Below are 17,711 nucleotides of genomic sequence, written 5' to 3' on the forward strand. Positions count from 1 at the left end.
ATTTCCATGCCTGAGTTTCCCAGAAATTAAACATTAAGCATAACAACTTGGGTGTTTTTGTATTCCGTTGATTTATAACAGCCCAATTCCAGACGTCACTCCCACTTTCAGCAACTGTGCCATTATAATTGTTGTCCAAAAATATCTATGTATCTGGTCTACTTGTAGCGTATTTTGCGCACAAGTTTAAACTACATACTGTGGGGCCCAATCTTGCTCCCACTACATTTGCTGGCAAAACTTTCCTTGATTTCAATGGGAGCAGGGTAAGAACCTACGAAATGTGCTGTGCTTGGAACGCTGAAATCTGAAATTGTAATCTGTTTGTACTGAGCGCAATGAACTTCATAGCTTGTTAACTTCAAGCCACTCAGATAGAGTATAGAAATCAATAACAGACACTGACTGACTAATGAATATGAATGCAGTTCTCCACATAGTCTGTCTAGACTGGGATTTAAAAGTGTGATGTTAGATCACATTAGCTAGTTCAGTCTAATGAACACCTTCTAAAACTCTACTAGAGAAAAGACACATTGTACTTTAGCATGTGCTAAACTGATTGAATAAAACCAAGGGGGAAGTCTAAGCTTTAACTTGAGTAGTTTAGTATATGCTAAAGTAGGATTTATCTTGTCTAGACTAGAATTTTAGAAGGTGTTAGATCAAGCTAACAGGATCCAACAAGACATCTTTAAACCTTCATTTAGGCAATGCCTCACACATTTTTTTACTTCATTTAGCAATTCCTTGAGTAGCCAAATTCATCCCAGAGCTGCAAGCCCTGCTAAGAATTTCTTTTTAAACACACTGTGTATCTGACTCTCTTGGAATAGTTGTGAATCTTTACTGCAGTAGTACAGAGTATCGTGCCATTCGGGATCAAAGCCAGCGAGAGAGAAACAGGAAACCAGGGGGCTGGAAGTTAGAAAGTTCAAGAGTTAGTCTGCACACACCTCTTCTTCCTTCTGCACTAAAATAAAAAAACTGAACCAGACTAATGTGTCTGGCTTAACTGCCTCTCTGCATGACAGAAACCAGCTGCAGACATGGATACATTATTTTATCCTTACAGTTTTATTGGGCCAAAAAACATATTCGTTAAGTAACCTTCAGCAATAAATATGACAAAACAAGTTCTTAGGGAAATATGAATACAATAAATATGAAGAGGAGGAACAGGCATCCCATCTTTTCCTGTATTACACATTCACCTTCCTCCTGGGCATTTCGCTGATGCTCCTTGATTTTCTCTGTCGATACACTGTGGTTGCCATTAAGATCTTTATAGTTTTTCCTAATTAATGTCACTCGGATATTCCCTATATACAGGGAATACCACAAATGTGGAAATGATAGTTACTTGTAAATGCAAGTTGTAAAGATTTTCACAACAAAAACAATATAGGTAATTTCTCCCATATGCTTTCTATGGTATCAATCTATCTAAAGTATCTTGGTATTTTTATGACCCTCATTGCTAAAGTATGCACGTGCCTTATAATTGTTAGTGGGTTTTATCCTCACTACACCCCTGAGAGGTGGGAAAGTTTTATTCCCATTTTACAGAGGAATAATAGAGGAGCAACATAGATGTTGGGCTTGTCTTCATTGCCACAGTTAGCTCAGTTTACTACATTTGAGTTACTCCACTTAAGCTAGCCTAGCTTGCATGAGAGTAAAGTGAGGAAAATCACATTGCGAAACAATACTCCAGCTACACAAAAGTGATTGGATTAACAGTTGATGAGCTGGAGCTACTGCTTCCCTGCTATATCACTAGCTGGAGCAAGAGCAGCAATCCAGCTTCAACCCACCCCTGTATGTGCCAGCTAACATGAGCTAAAAGCACCGCTTAACTTGAGCTAGCAATTTTTGTGAGTAGACAAGAGTCAGGTTAGGGGAAAAACTCAAGTTATACCTCGAGATAACGATGCAGTGAAGACAAGCCCCAGACTAGGACTTGCCCATGGGAAACATGTGAGTAAGCTGGGAACTGAGTGCAAATCTACTGAAACCCAGCACTGAGCTATTTCCATTAAACTGCTAGTATATGTGACAACTCCCTAGCTGGCCATCAACCGGGACTGAACACATGAGCTCTAACTCTAAAACCTATACCCCACTTGAGCTAAGGGACAAAGTCATCTCTCATTCTCTAGCAAGCTATCACTGCCTGCCACCAATTGGCCCATGGTGCCAGCCTCAACTGCCTACTTGTTATATTTTCAAACAAGCCCCTTTGTGCTTTCTCCCATGTCACCCCACATGCTTGGGAGGCACTTCCTGTAAACATTCACAAAGCTACCTCATTGTCAACCTTCAAATCCCTCCTCAAACTCTCTTTTGCCTTGATGCCTACACAAAAACTTGACAATGGGTAGGCTGTTGGCGTGGTCTCTGCACACTAACAGCCTATAGTGCTGACCAGTATTGTCTCATTGTGTCCTAGTACTCCTCCGTCTGTATCCATTTGTTGTCTTTTGTATTATACTTAGATTGTAAAGTCCTGGAGGCAGGGACTGTGTTTGTACAGCACCTAGCACAATGGGGTCCTGGTCCATGGACAGGACTTCTAAGTAACACTAAATCTTAGAGCTTGTCACAGGGTTTGGGGTGCAATCCAGACCAGTGAGGGCTTGCGCTACCACTTGCTCAGCAACCCTTTACAATGCTTTGCTGCTGTAGCTCCCAGCCTGGGATACTAACAACCAGCCTACGAGCTAAATAGTTTTGATTCCACTACGCTTACATTACATAGGAGATAAGTAAATTGCTGCCTTCTTTGTCTGGAAGGGAAACTGTTTCTCCCTGTTTGGCCTCAGACTTTAAAGCAATTTAATTTATTTTATTTAATATAATTAAATACCCATATTTCTTCATATAGTGTTAATACATATATTTCACAATTATATTAATCACCAGTGAGTCATTAGCTTTCAGGAAAGACCTCATTCTATACTTTAATAATACAGTAATATGCTATACAATCAGTTGGTTCAATTGCTTATCACTTCAGATTCAGCCCCCCCGTCTTCATCGACCAGTATACCTTTGCTATGTATTCTTTGAAAAATAAAACCCAGACCAAGCTTCTCTTTCCTGCTTGCTGTAGACACCATGCAGTTTCCTCCCTCACTTTTTAACTTAATAGCTTTATTTACCTAATATGTAAAAATGGACATTCATTGTCTTTGCCTGAAGACTGGGCTTGTTAGAGAATCAAATGCACATTCCTTTGTCGAAGGCAGTCTGTGCTTATGCATTGCTTGCCAAGCACACTTTAAGAATATAATGCTAGCGCGTATTCATAACTTTTTGTACACATCCTGTGCATACATCATGCAAGAATATTAATGATTAGTGAGTTATTAATTTTCCAATGATATCTTATGGTACACTTTTCAGATAAAGATTACAGTCATAGTGAGTTGGATACACTGAATTGGTCAGGCCAGCTGAAAGTCATTACCTGATACCAAGGAGCCCCTTGCCCTCTGGCACTGTACTGCTCTTAGGGCTGCAGTGATACACTGAGCTGAGATGTGAGTTATATTGATATTAACTACTGCCCCTCTGGTTAGTCTTTCAGCTTTTCCATTACAAAGCTGGATTTCAGGGAGATGACATTTTCTCATTTGATCAGAATTGTCTACCCCTTCCCTTCACTCGCCATGATTACTGGTTTCAGATGTTCTGTGGTGCTCAGATAACGTAGAGATGAATTATAAAGCAAAAGTGATTGTGTTTCTGCCCTTTTCCTGCTTCCTGCTTCTGAGGTAGTAGCCTCAGAGTTTTCTCTTGATAAAATATTTTTCCTCTTACATTAGGTCTTTCACTTCCACCTAGTGGCTGGATGGTTTTGACAAGGTCTTTTACCTCCTGAATGGTGACATCACAGGAGGTAAAATTTGACCTGTAGCTCTAGCAGACCTCAGTTGTAACACACAAGTTGTAAGCTGATACACTGAGGTCATATTTAAGTCTCTATGATATAAATCTTTATTACATTTTAGTCATGATTTTTCACTGTCAGGAGGATGTTTGAAGAGAAACTGCCAAATATTTTGCTTTCTGAAAATCTAGAAGACATCTTTGCCACTGTTAAAATGATCAATACCCCGCCACACACATATCTTTTGAGATTCAAATATCTTTTGGGTCCTACATATACCTATCACAACAGGTAGTGTACCTCATCCCAGTCACTAAATGCCCAATAAGAACTATGTGGATGAAACCAGACCATAGGTGCTGACTCTGTGGGTGCTCCAGGGCTGGAGCACCCACAGGGGAAAAATGGTGCGTGCAGAGCACGCACGGGCAGCCTCCCCCATTCAGCTCCCACCCGTCAGTGGCCCTGCAGATCAATGAGAGCCTCCCCCTCCTCCCATGCACTTCATGCCCACCACAAACAGCTGTTTTGTGGCATGCTGGGAGGGAGGGGGGAGGAGCAGGGACATAGCGTGCTCGGGGGAGGGGGCAGAACTGGGCGGGAAGTGGCAGGGTGAGAGTAGGGCTTTGGGGGAAGAGGTGGAGTGGGGGCAGGGCCTGGGGCAGAACCAGGGGTCGAGCACCCCCCTACCCCCAGCAGTTTGAAAAGTCAGTGTCTGTGAACCAGACAATCACTGTGTTCTCAAATGAACGCACACAGGAAAATGATCTAAACAAAAACACCATGTCACCTGTGGGTAAACACTTTTCACAAAGCGATCACTCCATATCTGACCTATCAGTGCTCATCTTCAAAGGAAACCTGCACGACACTTGCAAAAGATGAACCTAGGAGCTTAAATTCATAACTTTGCTCGACACTAAAAATTATGGACTGAACCAAGACACTGGCTTTATGACTTATTACAACAAATCTGTAAGTCACTAACAATCACCCCTCCCCTCTTCTTTGAATGATCCCTTGAAATATGTGTTAAAGACATGCGCTAACCAATCTGTTCAAACCTTGTATTTAGCAGTGACACTCTGAGGTAGTTTCCCAGCCCTGAAGAAGAGTTCTGTATAAGCTCAAATGCTTGTCTCTCTCACAACAGAAGTTGGTCCAATAAAAGATATTACCTCACCCACCCTGTCTCTCTAATATCCCGGGACCAACATGGCTACAACAACACTACATACATTTTTGCCACTGCCACCAGTGCTGAGTGCTTGGCACAGCAATAGTGTGTGTGTGTGTGTGTGTGTGTATGTGTGTGTGTCACTGCATAATTACACTAAGAGAGGAGGATAGGCAATTAGAAACCCAGGTCCATGATGAAGTTAAACTGATGCAAGTCCTGCTATGGGGACAAGGAGAAGGACATAAAGCAGCTTGCTCAAAAGGCCAAGTTGCTTCTCTTTTCCCCACTGTTTCCTACCCTTTAATAATTCACATTGTGTAAGTCCAGGCTCTTTAAAGATACTGCCCAATAGGAAGACACATAGCTTAATAGGAACAAGGGAATATCTTTCTGGTTTTTCTCAACACACAACATAAAAGTATCAAAACTCTGAGCAGCTAGGGACCTGAGCAGTGGCTGAAGATCTTTGTGCCACCAGTGCTATGCAAAGGGACCTTAAACCAGCCCTAAGTGGGATGGTGAACATTTTCCCCAGTGTGGATGAAACCTGGACTAGTGTAAAACCATGCAACCTGGCTTTATGCTAGCCCCTCCTTGCATCTCCCATGTAGGGGGTGAGTGGGAATGGCTGGACATGGTGCAAGGTGAGGATGAGGCAGAGCCAGAGCATGATGTACCATGCCTGTTGCTGGTCAGCGGAATAGCCCGGAGGGGACCATTCCAGGTGGCACAATTTAGAACAGCCCTATAGATGCTCCAATTTGCACCAGGGCCACTTTGACCCCCTGGCAAGCCCAGGAATGGAATAAGTGTAACTGTGGCTTAGAGCCACCTATGCCTCCACACGCTCTCCCCGCTCAGCTGTACTGAGATTGCAGTTGGGGCTTGGCTCCAGGTCTTCATGCTGCTGCTCACTTTTTTCAGATACAGCACTTGCCCTTTATATTGAGCTCACACTTCTCATTTCTAATAGAACAAAACAAAAGGAGTGCAAGCCACATACATACAGCAAAGAAACTGTTTAAACTATAGTCATTATGCAGGATGGCACTAAAGAACATAAAAATGTATTAAGTTAATTAACTATCGTCTATGGATTGAAACAGCCACATAATAATGGGCACTTACTTACTCTTATCTCTTTAGCCAATTTTACATTTACATATTGAATTTTTCAAGTTGGAATAATTGGGTTTGATTTTGTAATGAAAAGGGAAAAAGCCTTATTGTATTCCCTGTAGCTAAGAGTCTATACATATTTTCCATTGCCTTTCTCCACTTTTAGAGTGGTAGGGTCAGAGCCTGCTCTCTAGGACACCAAAGAAATATGGAGTAACTCTACTGAAGTCAATGGACTTACACTGAAATCGGAATCTGACCATAAAAATTTGTTTCAGGTCTAAACTTGGCACGTGTGGTTCTCAGCCAAGAAGCACATTTTTTAATTTACCATTAAAAAAAAAAAAAAAAAAGCACGATGTTCATGTTTCAGGCTAGTGTAAAAAACCTTAGAAAACTACAAGTGCTAATTTAGTTTTTAAAATAGTTCTAATTTAATAAGAACTGTTGACCAAATTCAGAGGAGGAGCAGCAGTGCCATAGGTGAGACTGGGCTACAGCTTTGATCCTAGCTTGGCAGGTTGGATTTCATTCTTCCAACCTCTCCCCTTCCCTTCCCCCCCCCCCAATAAAATGCAGTTCCTGAGGCTTCATGGAGGTGCCTGTATCATTACCAGTGACTCCTTATTCCCTATGGCTGCTTTAATCCTACGAGCCCTAAACCTATTTCTTATTTCATACCCCCAAAAGGAAGGCTAAAGAATAAGCTTTGTTCACCTCTCATGATACACAATCTTTGTTGTTTGGCACTGAAATAAGATGGAATAAATTCATTTTTAATGCATGAACTGAGCTAACAGCAGCATTGCCTTATGGGGAAGTTCACTTCTGAGTCCTCCAGAAGCACAATAATGATGAAAAGAAGCCTTTGTGCCTATAAGCTTTAGGGCTAATTAAACTCATACAGTAAGGGGCATATTTCTCCTATCACCACTTTGCACAGCAGAGCCTAACAAATATTGCTGTTTTGCTGTAGTACAAGAAGGTGTATTCTACTGAAATTGATATTCACATCCAATGACAACTACAAAGTGGGAAAGCAAGTATGACTATTGGGCAAATTCTCTGCTCCATTCTGCAGCACACTGGCCTCACACCAGCCAGAGATTCCCACTGAAGTGTTCCCCCTCCACCCCCATGTAGGAGGAATCTTTGCTGCTGTTTAGCTGGCAAAGGTGGCATAACTTCTTATGCCAATCCCCCTGTCCAGGGCATAGGGGAAGGAGGAGCTATACTCCTCTAAGTCTCAAGCTCCACCAGATTAAAGGATTTTGCACCAGTGGTGTAAATTACAGCAGTACCTCTCCTGCTCCAATTTATACCAGGAGTTAGTAGTCCTGAATTAGGGAGCTGGCAATGGCTCTCTGCAGTCAACACTTTCCACCCTCTGCAAGCACAGCCTGTACTTGGAAAGAATGGCTCTTTTGGTCATATCCTCAGCTCGTGTAAATCAATGTGACTCCACTGATGTCATCTTACATTACCTGAGGATCTGGCCCCATGGATTTTCCCAAGAATCAGATTTTAAAAAAAAAACCTCAGAAATCTTAGTTGGTTTTTCCACAGATGATTTTTTTCAGGAAAATTCTGAGTAGTATAAAATAAGGGGAAACTTTGGACAAAAGGACCATCTTGAAGACAACTTTAAGATAAATCTTAATTTGTCCTATTTAAGGGTTCCTTAACTTCTGAAAAGACCCAAGTATTATTACTACCATCTTCACAGACAAGGCAAAAGCCAGACACATGTAGGGCCAGATCCTTGGCTGCTCTAAATTGGCATGAATGGAGCTAAGCCAGTTTACAGCAACTCATGGTCTGGCCTAAAGTAATCTAGCAAATTTAGTCTCTGTCTCCTCTGAACCAAATTTGGCTAAACTGCAGTGATGTTGAAAACTCATATGTATCATTTTACAAACACTTTTTAGACCCAGCTATGTAATATAGAGTATCCAATTACTAGTGATAAAAATCAGTAGTAGATGACTTTTTAAATTATAAAGACTAAAGCTATTTCAAGCTGCTGTTCATCCACCAGAAAATACTGTTATTTATTACTAACAAGAACCAGATGAGGAAAACTCATCCTCTTTACTGTATGCACATCATATGTCTTTCCCTGAAGAAGGAAGATCTGACTGCGTGCATTTATTCTCTATGATTAGCTAGCATTAACAATTGGGTTAATAAAGTAAATCCCTTTCAGGAGTAGCCACTAAGCAGATTTACTAGCAAAAGTCATTGTAAACTTGACTACAGAAATACTCCCCTTTCGTCTGTAGACACGGTGCTGTACCCAAGCTGTCTAATAAATGGAAATAGAAATTACTAGTAACAATGGAGAAGAAATTGACCGAATGAAGGAATTCTGCTATTATGATTCAAATCACAAAAAGTTTTAGATACCTGAGGCCCTGTCATGGTGTATTTTCCAAAACATAGAAAAGTGAGTTGTTGTCGCTATAATTTGCTGTGTAGCAATTAGAGTGTTCTTACTGTTACAACATTCATGAAATTTGTGGGAAACCTTTTACATATTCTGGAATGGTTAATTCTTACTTAGGACCAAGATATAATAGCCAGAAAATAGGACACTGACAGAGTTGCCCCGTCATCACTGATGGAGAAAGATTGCTACTGATGCATAAAAAGTCATTGGATTCTGAAAAAAATACTGATCTTGAACTGAACCAAATTGTACCGTGCCAAATTAGTGTCAAGAACAGTAAAATCTATACTGCTGAATTTGGTATTGTAATTTTAAAACGATGGACTACATTTTCATATTACGGTATCAGGCACAAACAAACTTGGGTCCCAGAACAAAGCAGTATATCAGCTACTGTCTATGAAATAACAAAGAATAAAACAAAATTATTCTATGATAAATAATTAGGTTTGTAAACTTTTTCAACAAGTTGATTTTATGGTTCCTGATTGCCAGAACAGCAATGTAAAAAAAATGGAAATTCTCCAGCCTTCTAGTTATAGCATATAGCACTCTATCCACAAGGGCTATTGGGGTTAATGCTCTCCTCCACCCCTACCCCCACCCCATGCTGGTTGTTTGGGAGCACAATAGTAACTTGGGCTAAGGTAAGCTCTCTCCCACACCAATCAGGTCAGACGAGAAGGAATTGCCACTCTGTGACTCAGTCACAATTCTTCCTGTGGTTGTGCAGCCTACGTGTTACGCCTCATACAGGGTTAGACCTCAGGGCATAAGTTAGAATTATATTGTCAGCAGTGTGTTTGAAAAGTACTTACTGTATATTGTCTGAGGAATCCAAAAGTGTCATATTAGAGAATTCCAACAAATAGTAAGCCTGCTGCACCAGACATAGCACAGGCAATGGCAAAGACAACAGAGGTTTTATCCAACTGCTCCACTGACAGATTTCAGCTCAGGTTTACTAATACAATGTGTTATCTGTCAAGGAGAAAGAAATGAGTCATATCGTTTGGTGGCATTTGAGTCTGTAAAGGTCACAAACATGTCAGATCGGTCAAGTCATTTTGGTGCTTCTATGACCGTCCCTTTTTTGTGCTATTGGCTTGTGTTCATTAGTAGTGAAATTGAAAATGACACTCTACCAAGATATGTAAAAATCTTGCCCAGCCTTAATACAGCAGCAAATGCCATGGCAGGCTGAGAACAGTTCTCTGCACATACAAAGGAAAATAGGTCTAAAAGGAGAATTTGGTGCAGTCCTAACAATAGTTATTATGGCTCTACATTGGCTATGTTGGACTAGCATATTTAATAATTTAACACATTTGGAAGGAAAAAAGGAGCTGTTCTGGAACTTCAAAAGACAAGAAAGATCTGATTTTTATGTTAAAACATATTTTTGCCAGTATGTTACAAAAAATAATAATAATAATTGGATATCTTTCAAGAAGCTGTGTAAATGCATGTTCAGCCCCTATAGAATTTGTGATACGATTCTGTATCTGGGGCAGTGGGGGAGCGGGGAGGAGGAGGGGCGAAATCTTCAGCTAAAATTAATGTTACTGGGCCTACTGTAAACTCCACCGATTTACACCATCTGACCTATTGCACATTTTTGTCTTCATTCACTAAACTTCTAAACACTAGAACAAAACATTTTACAAATAAAGGCCACACCCACCTATACTTTGTCCTATTAAGACAGGATTTGGCCTACAATTTAAAGGGAAAGAGATAATTTCTTGAGAGATAAAAAAATGTAACAGATTCCCTGTGTACTGAAGTCTTAAACAGGATTCTTCCCCCTCCAAATCAACTCCAAAAATCATTGTGAATAAATGTTAAAATGATTTAACAAGTAGTAATAATACTAGTGTGCTTTTCATCCTAGGATCTTAAAACAATGTACACCTCACAGCAGGCCTCTGAGGTAGCAAGTGTTCTTAAAATACCCCATTAGAGCTTGATAACTGGAGACAAATAGTGTTCTCTGATTTTGGATGATCTAGGTTTTAAGTGTCCAACCCACAGGCCTAATTTTCAGAGGTACTGAGCACCAGCAGCTCCCATTAAATGTAATATGCTCAGCCTTTCTTAAAATCAGGCCCAAAGTGTCTCAAGCTGGACTCCCAAAAGCACTGGAAGCACCCACAATTAATAAACACTTTTGAAAATTTGTGCCTAAGTGACTTGCCCAGGGAACACTGCAATCAGTGGCAGAGTTAAGAATAGAATTCAGTAGTAAGGAATGTGCTGAATGTAAGCACAGAACTCCAGAACCCCCGATATCAGGGTAGGAAGATGGGGTTCATTTAGCCCCCCCATCTGCCCTTCTCACAGGTGCCTTCCTGCTAAATTCCCTACAACTATCCCCTCATCCTAGGGCACCCACACATTACAATAAATGTTTTCAGGAGGCCACAGGGTCCTGCTCCCCATCCCTATACCCTCCCTTTGTGGCTGGTGGTGCTCTCTATCCTCTTGGTTTTCAAAAGTGTTGAGAATGATTTAGGAGAAAGGCTTTGTACAGGTCACTGCTGCTCAATCCATATAGTGCATCTGGGAGTGCGGAGACCTGATAATCCCCTAGCATGTTAACTAGGAAACCTTAGGAAGATAACAAGTGTATAGTTGATAAAGCTCTCAGGGTTTTCCTCACTATTGCATTAAGAATTATGAGGCATCTTTGTTGTCTGTTAATAAAGTATTTATTTTGTTAACGTTGCTATTGGGGAGTGGAAGGAAGCGTATCCCTGGGAGGTCCACCCTTGTTGGAGGAAACAGCTATCTGCCATCTGGAAGACCCTTGTTAGGGCTGAGGGGGCTGTTGCCTCAGGAAGATAATCTCTCTGAAGACACCTAGTTGCAGGGGGTGGCTGTAGATTTCTCCTGGAAGTATGAGTTCTGAACCACTCAAGTGAACCAATACCTGCTGCTTAACCCCACTTGACATGGCTCACCCAAAATGAACCCTGCAAAATTTACACACTGATGAGTTCTGACTCTCAGTGCCAAGCTCCAATCACTATATTTATGGGTCATCATATGGACCCACGGGAAGGAGGCCCTTGAAGAATTCCACCTGGATTTCAACAATTTCCACCCCACCATCAACCTCCACCTGGACTAGTCCACACAAGAGATCCACTTCCTGGACACTACAGTGCAAATAAGTGATGGTCACGTAACCACCACCCTATACCGGAAACCTACTGACTGCTATTCTTACCTACATGCCTCCAGCTTCCATCCAGGACACATCACATGATCCATTGTCTACAGCCAAGCCCTAAGATACAACCGCATTTGATCCAATCCCTCAGACAGGGACAAATACCTACAAGATCTCTATCAAGCATTCTTACAACTACAATACCCACCTGGGGAAGTGAGGAAACAGGTTGACAGAGCAAGACGGGTACAGAGAAGTCACCTACTACAGGACAGGCCCAACAAGGAAAACAGAACACCACTGGCCATCACGTACAGCCCCCAGCTAAAACCTCTCCAGTGCATCATCAACTATCTACAACCTATCCTGGAGGACGATCCCCCACTCTCACAGGCCTTGGGAGGCAGGCCAATCCTTGGTTACAGACAGCCCCCCAACCTGAAGCAAATACTCACCAGCAACTACACACCACATCACAGAAACACTAACCCAGGAATCAATCCCTGTAACAAACCCTGTTGCCTTCTCTGTCCCCGTATCCACTCTAGCAACACCATCATAGGACCCAACCACATCAGCCACACCATCAGGGGCTCATTCACCTGCACATTTACTAATGTGGTATATGCCATCATATGCCAGCAATGTGCCTCTGCCATGTACATTGGCCAAACCACACAGTCTCTGCATAAAAGGATAAATGGACACAAATCAGACATCAGGAATGGTAACATACAAAAGCCAGTAGTAGAACACTTCAGTCTTCCTGGACACTCAATAACAGATTTAAAAGTAGCCATTCTTCAACAAAATAACTTCAAAAACAGACTTCAAAGAGAAACTGCAGAGCTACAATTCATTTGCAAACTTAACACCATCAATTTGGGCTTGAATAGGGACTGGCTGGCTCACTTCAAAAGCAATTTTCCCTCTCTTGGTATTGACACCGCCTCAATTATTGGGAGTGGACCACATCCACCCTGACTGAATTGGCCTTCAACATTCGTTCTCCACTTGTAAGGTAACTCCCTTCTCTTCATGTGCCAATATATATTTATGCCTGTATCTGTAATTTTCACTCCATGCATCTGAAGAAGTGGGGTTTTTTTACCCACGAAAGCTAATGCCCAAAGAAATCTGTCAGTCTTTAAGGTGCCACCGGACTCCTTGTTGTTTTTGTACATTTACACAATGGATCGAACAATGGATAAAGGCCATGAGATAAGGGGGACCCATTCCACTCCTGAAATGATATCAAAGGAATGTCTGTGAATAGCATGATAACTTTAATTTCTTGATCACCTTTGGTTTATTTTATTACATAAAGATTAAAGATTGCTGACTTAGTGTTGCTAGTTTTAGAGCCAAATTCAGCTCTGTGTTACTTCATTGACTTCAGTAGGGTTTCACAAGTGTAAATCAGGGCTCAATTTGGCACTTATTTTGTCCTAATGAATTTAAGTGTTAGATGATATACAAAAGAGTATATCAGTAGGTACAGTATATTCCAAGGGAAGGGACTTATACAGTATATATTGCGACAAAGTTTCTCCTCTGCCTTGGTGGGTTCTGCGCTTTCTGGCGGATTTGCTCGCCTTAGAGGTTCACGGCAGCCCTCAGTTTGCCCGCTTTTGCTAGAGGGTCAAACCTGCCATTTACTCAGCTAACCTCATCACTGGCCAGCATGGGGGAAATGGAGAACAATCTCCGCAGTCTCTGTTGTCCCACCTAGTGGGTCGGGGACAGGCCAGATCCCTTTCCAAATTAGACCTTCCCTTCTGGTGTGTCTCACAGACCAGATCAACTCCTCCTGTGTCAGATAGGGAGTTGGGGCAGGGGGGAACCTCTACACTGGGTTCCAGCCCAGGGCCCTGTGGATAGCAGCTGTCTAAAACATCTCCTGTATCAGCTGTGTGACAGCTACAACTCCCTGGGTTACTTGCCCATGGCCTCCCCCGAGCACCTTATTTATCCTCGCCGCAGGATCTTCCTCCTGAAGCCTGATAACGCTTGTACTCCTCAGTCCTCCAGCACCACACCTTCTCTCTTCCTGCTCCTTGTGCATGCCCCACTAACTGATGGGAGGTCCTTTTTAAACCAGGTGTCCTGATTAGCCTGCCTGCCATAATTGATTCTAGTAAGTTCTTAATTGGCTTCAGGTGTCTTAATTAGCTTGCCTGTCTTAATTGATTCTAGCAGGTTCCTGATTGCTCTAGGGCAGCCCCTGCTCTGGTCACTCAGGGAACGGAAAACTATTCATCCAGTGGCCAGTACATTTGCCTTCTACCAGACTCCTGCCCCCAACTGGTCTGGGTCTGTCACAATATATACATTATATTCCAAGACTTATACTTTCTAATTGAAAAGTGTATTAGAATCGAAATTCAGTCCTGCCAAATTCCTTTAAAAAATGGCCACAAAACAAAATTTAAAGGTGTAGCAACCCAAAGAACATTACTGTTTAATATTTAGAAAAAATGTTTTGATTGTTGGAGTCAAGTTCTTCTTTTCATTGTTAAATCATCTTAAATTCAAGCAGGCTGCAAACGAGTATAAAGACTGTGTAACCTTTGAGCCCTCAAACACCTGGTGTCTCAAGTGATTTCTCAGCATTCTGGTGGGACAGCAGCAAGCAGGAGACTCAGAAAAGCTTATTTTAAGTAAAAACTTTATTTTTCATTACAATTCACAGTTTATACATGGCAAGAAGAGCTTCTCACCACGTGGACATTCAGAACACTGTGCTGGGAGAGACAGGGGTCTTTTTCTTTTAAAAGAGCATGGCCTGGTACTAATTCATGGAACTTTCCTTAATTTAAAAGCTTACTCTCTGTAAATGTTAATTGACTGATATTTACACTGATAGCGTTGATCAATCAGAGACCAAGATTAAGCATCCAGAACATTAACGTTCATATTTTGTATGTTATCTAGTGGTCAGAAATGCTACAAATTTGTCATTTTCATCATGGCCAATCAACAAAGTCTAATTTTTCTTTAATTTGCACAGAGCCTAAATTATTCCCTTAGGGCTTGTTATATTCATTTTATGTACAGCCAGCTTACAATAGACTAAAATATGAAAAAATTTAAAAAAGACAAAATTATCCATTCCTTGTTTTTATCCTGCATTCCTTCTGACTCTCACACACAACTATAAACAAAACAACAGATACAGAATTAAAGTCAATGCTTTTCTTTAAAACCAATACAGAAACCCCAAGGATTGGCTTCAGATCTGCATATCATCAGCCTGTCCTATCTGAACAATCATCGGCATTCAGATTGTGCTATTTATCAGCTTTCCTTCATGTCTGTATTTGTATTCAGAGAAGTCTGTATTTTATATGTAGAAAGTCACAGTGATACCAGTTTCAATTGCATTCCCACATCAGTCATAGTTCCGGTGTAGGCAACCAATGTGCAGTGTGACATTCAGGAAAGCACTCCAATAGGATCCAGTAGGAGCCTGGTGTGACTTGGCTTAAATAAAAAGTTTAAAATTCTTTTCAGAGAGTAACTTTCTGGCAGCAGATTTATGATGATTAGAAATTGCTGTGGTATTTTTCTGTAATGTTTTAATGAGTATGGTTATTAGAATGCACCAATTAAAAACATTTCCACATTGTATTAACTTCTACTTTCTCTTGTGATCTAGCAAATAATTTAATTACACATAACTGGAGATTTTTGGTAATCTGACACATGGGATAACATTGCTAAACAACTCTTGAAAAATAAAACCCAAAATGGATCTATAAATTCTACAGGTCTGGTTCTAATATAGTGTGAGCATGCATCACCTGGATGTGAGTAAAATAAATATTTTCAGGGGACATTTTTGCAACTCTTGTAACTGCCGTGCCTTTAAAGCTAGATTTAGGAGTGTCACTTTGATGTCTGTTGATTTTTGGCATCCATTCTCAATGCTGCTATCTTCACTAAAGACACCTTTAAAACATCATCATTTCAGGCAAGATGAAAGCTCAAATGAAATACATTACTCATGCAAAAAACAAACAAACAAACACAACCCATGTAAGAGTTATAGAGGTTCTGTTTCTTCAAAAGATAAGGCACTGACAAAAATTTCTTAGGTAAAAGGCTGCATAAGAATTTCTTGCCATTTACAAATGTGTTGTAGTCCATAAATGGTCCATTCCTAGGCTCAGTAAGGTAGACCCTGAAAATGTAAGGACTGATCCCTCAAAGCTACATTGTTAACATAAACAAATATAATTCATTATTTAGGCCATATGGCACATTAGGAGAAATGAACAACAGTCTGAGCACAAAAAGGCATTGGACGTTGCTTGCTCCAGCATCTATCAACAACAGAAATTCCATTCATCTTGTGTCTGAAGAGATATGATGGTGACACTGAATCCCTATCGTGGTGGTTTCTGTTGAACTCATGCACATGTATAAAATGTTACTAGCATCAATCATGGATAGGAAAAAAAAAGAAGTATATGGCTAGATTAAGCCAAAAGCTTCTCCAAGGATCGGCATCCAAAGTCAGCACTACTTAATGTTTTCAATCACAGCAATATCTTCCGCTGCACAGTGAGGAGTCAAACCATTCATATAAATGCTGTCTGTCTTTGTTAGAGCAGGCAAGATGTCCTTCTCGCTGCAGAGGTGGTTGACTGACAGGGTTCTCTTGCAAGGGGTCAGATCTTGACTGTGGTTGACAGCGAGCTCTGCAGAGAGCTTCCTTTTGATGGAGGTAGCCCGTTGAAACTTGTCATAAATCTCCACACTTAGACGCCTGCGGGTTTCTTTGAACTCTGCCGTGACATTGGCTGTCCATTCGGCAGCGTGAGCTCTGAACTCTCCCACCTGCAACACACACAATGAAAGAGAAGGGGAGAGAAACACAGCATGACTAGGCACGTCAAGGATGGTTTATATTCAGGACCCCAGCATGAACAGAGAACAAAACTGTTGCCCATTGGCACAACTCTTTTTTGGTTCAGGTTTACCTTTTGTTAAAAAAAAAAAAGTCTAGTTTCATAGAGTTATATTCTTTCGTCCAAAAGGAAGAAATATTAATACAACAAGAGCTAAGAATGACATTAAACACAACAACAACAACAAAAATCTATACAGTTAAAAATGGACAAGCTGATTTATATGGAATCAATAAGGGGAAGTTTCCTTTAAAAATGAGGTCCTGACAGTTAAGAACAACCCAGCTGGCCGGGGGGGTGTTGAATTCCCAGAAATCCAGACTGTGTTATGTATTGTTACCCGGGGAGATGTACAGGGTTATTTATGGACACACTTACTGTCTGTGTGAAGATCTCTGTGAAGCTTGCCACAGGATTTTCTAAATATAGATGGAAAGGGCTTTTTAAAGAAAAATGGCAGCTGCTTGTATTCTATTTTTAGCGCATGTTCAAAACAAGGATTAATGTAAGTGACAGTTTTAGTCAAGTCAGCAATATGCTTTGCTTTTTCTTTCCATTTCAACTAAGTCTGTTATTTCAAATAGAGAAAGGAATAGGATTACAATGTGGGACTCGAGGGCTGTCACTAATTATCCTGAAATGAAACCATGTCCACTAGTCAGAGAGCAGAGATGTTGTGGAGTCTCACAGCTCTATGATTCTATTGCCATTATGAAAATCCCTCCATTCTGATTGGCTACGGGAGGTGTTCTGATTTGCATAATGACTGCTATTTCTCAATTAGGAAATATGCAGATCCCTGCACTTTGACTGGTTCCTGCTCTCAGCACTCCAAATGCATTTGCCAGGAACCAACACAGGGGCTGATCCACTCTCAGTGAAGACAGCAGTCTTTCAACCATGTTTCTCCTCAACTTTACACTCCGCTTAGCTTTCAGTATCAGCAGGCCTGAAGAACATGTGTGTGCACACACATGCAT

The 17,711-nt window shown here is 41.1% G+C and overlaps 1 protein-coding gene across 3 annotated transcripts in view; it reads right to left on the minus strand.

The window, feature by feature from the left end:
* Positions 1-14,514: 14,514 nt before the first annotated feature.
* Positions 14,515-17,711, minus strand: part of KCNK2 (potassium two pore domain channel subfamily K member 2) — a 207,343-nt gene continuing 204,146 nt past the window's right edge. The window contains exon 9 of one of the 3 annotated variants that reach the window (XM_074949261.1): positions 14,515-16,660. In XM_074949261.1, coding sequence (XP_074805362.1) covers positions 16,343-16,660 — 318 coding nt within the window. In that variant the 3' untranslated portion in view covers positions 14,515-16,342. The remainder of the gene's footprint in view (positions 16,661-17,711) is intronic. The other 2 variants (XM_074949262.1, XM_074949263.1) reach the window with 2 other exon arrangements.

The sequence above is a fragment of the Natator depressus genome, chromosome 3 (genome assembly GCF_965152275.1).
Source record: "Natator depressus isolate rNatDep1 chromosome 3, rNatDep2.hap1, whole genome shotgun sequence".
Taxonomy (NCBI): Eukaryota; Metazoa; Chordata; order Testudines; family Cheloniidae; genus Natator; species Natator depressus.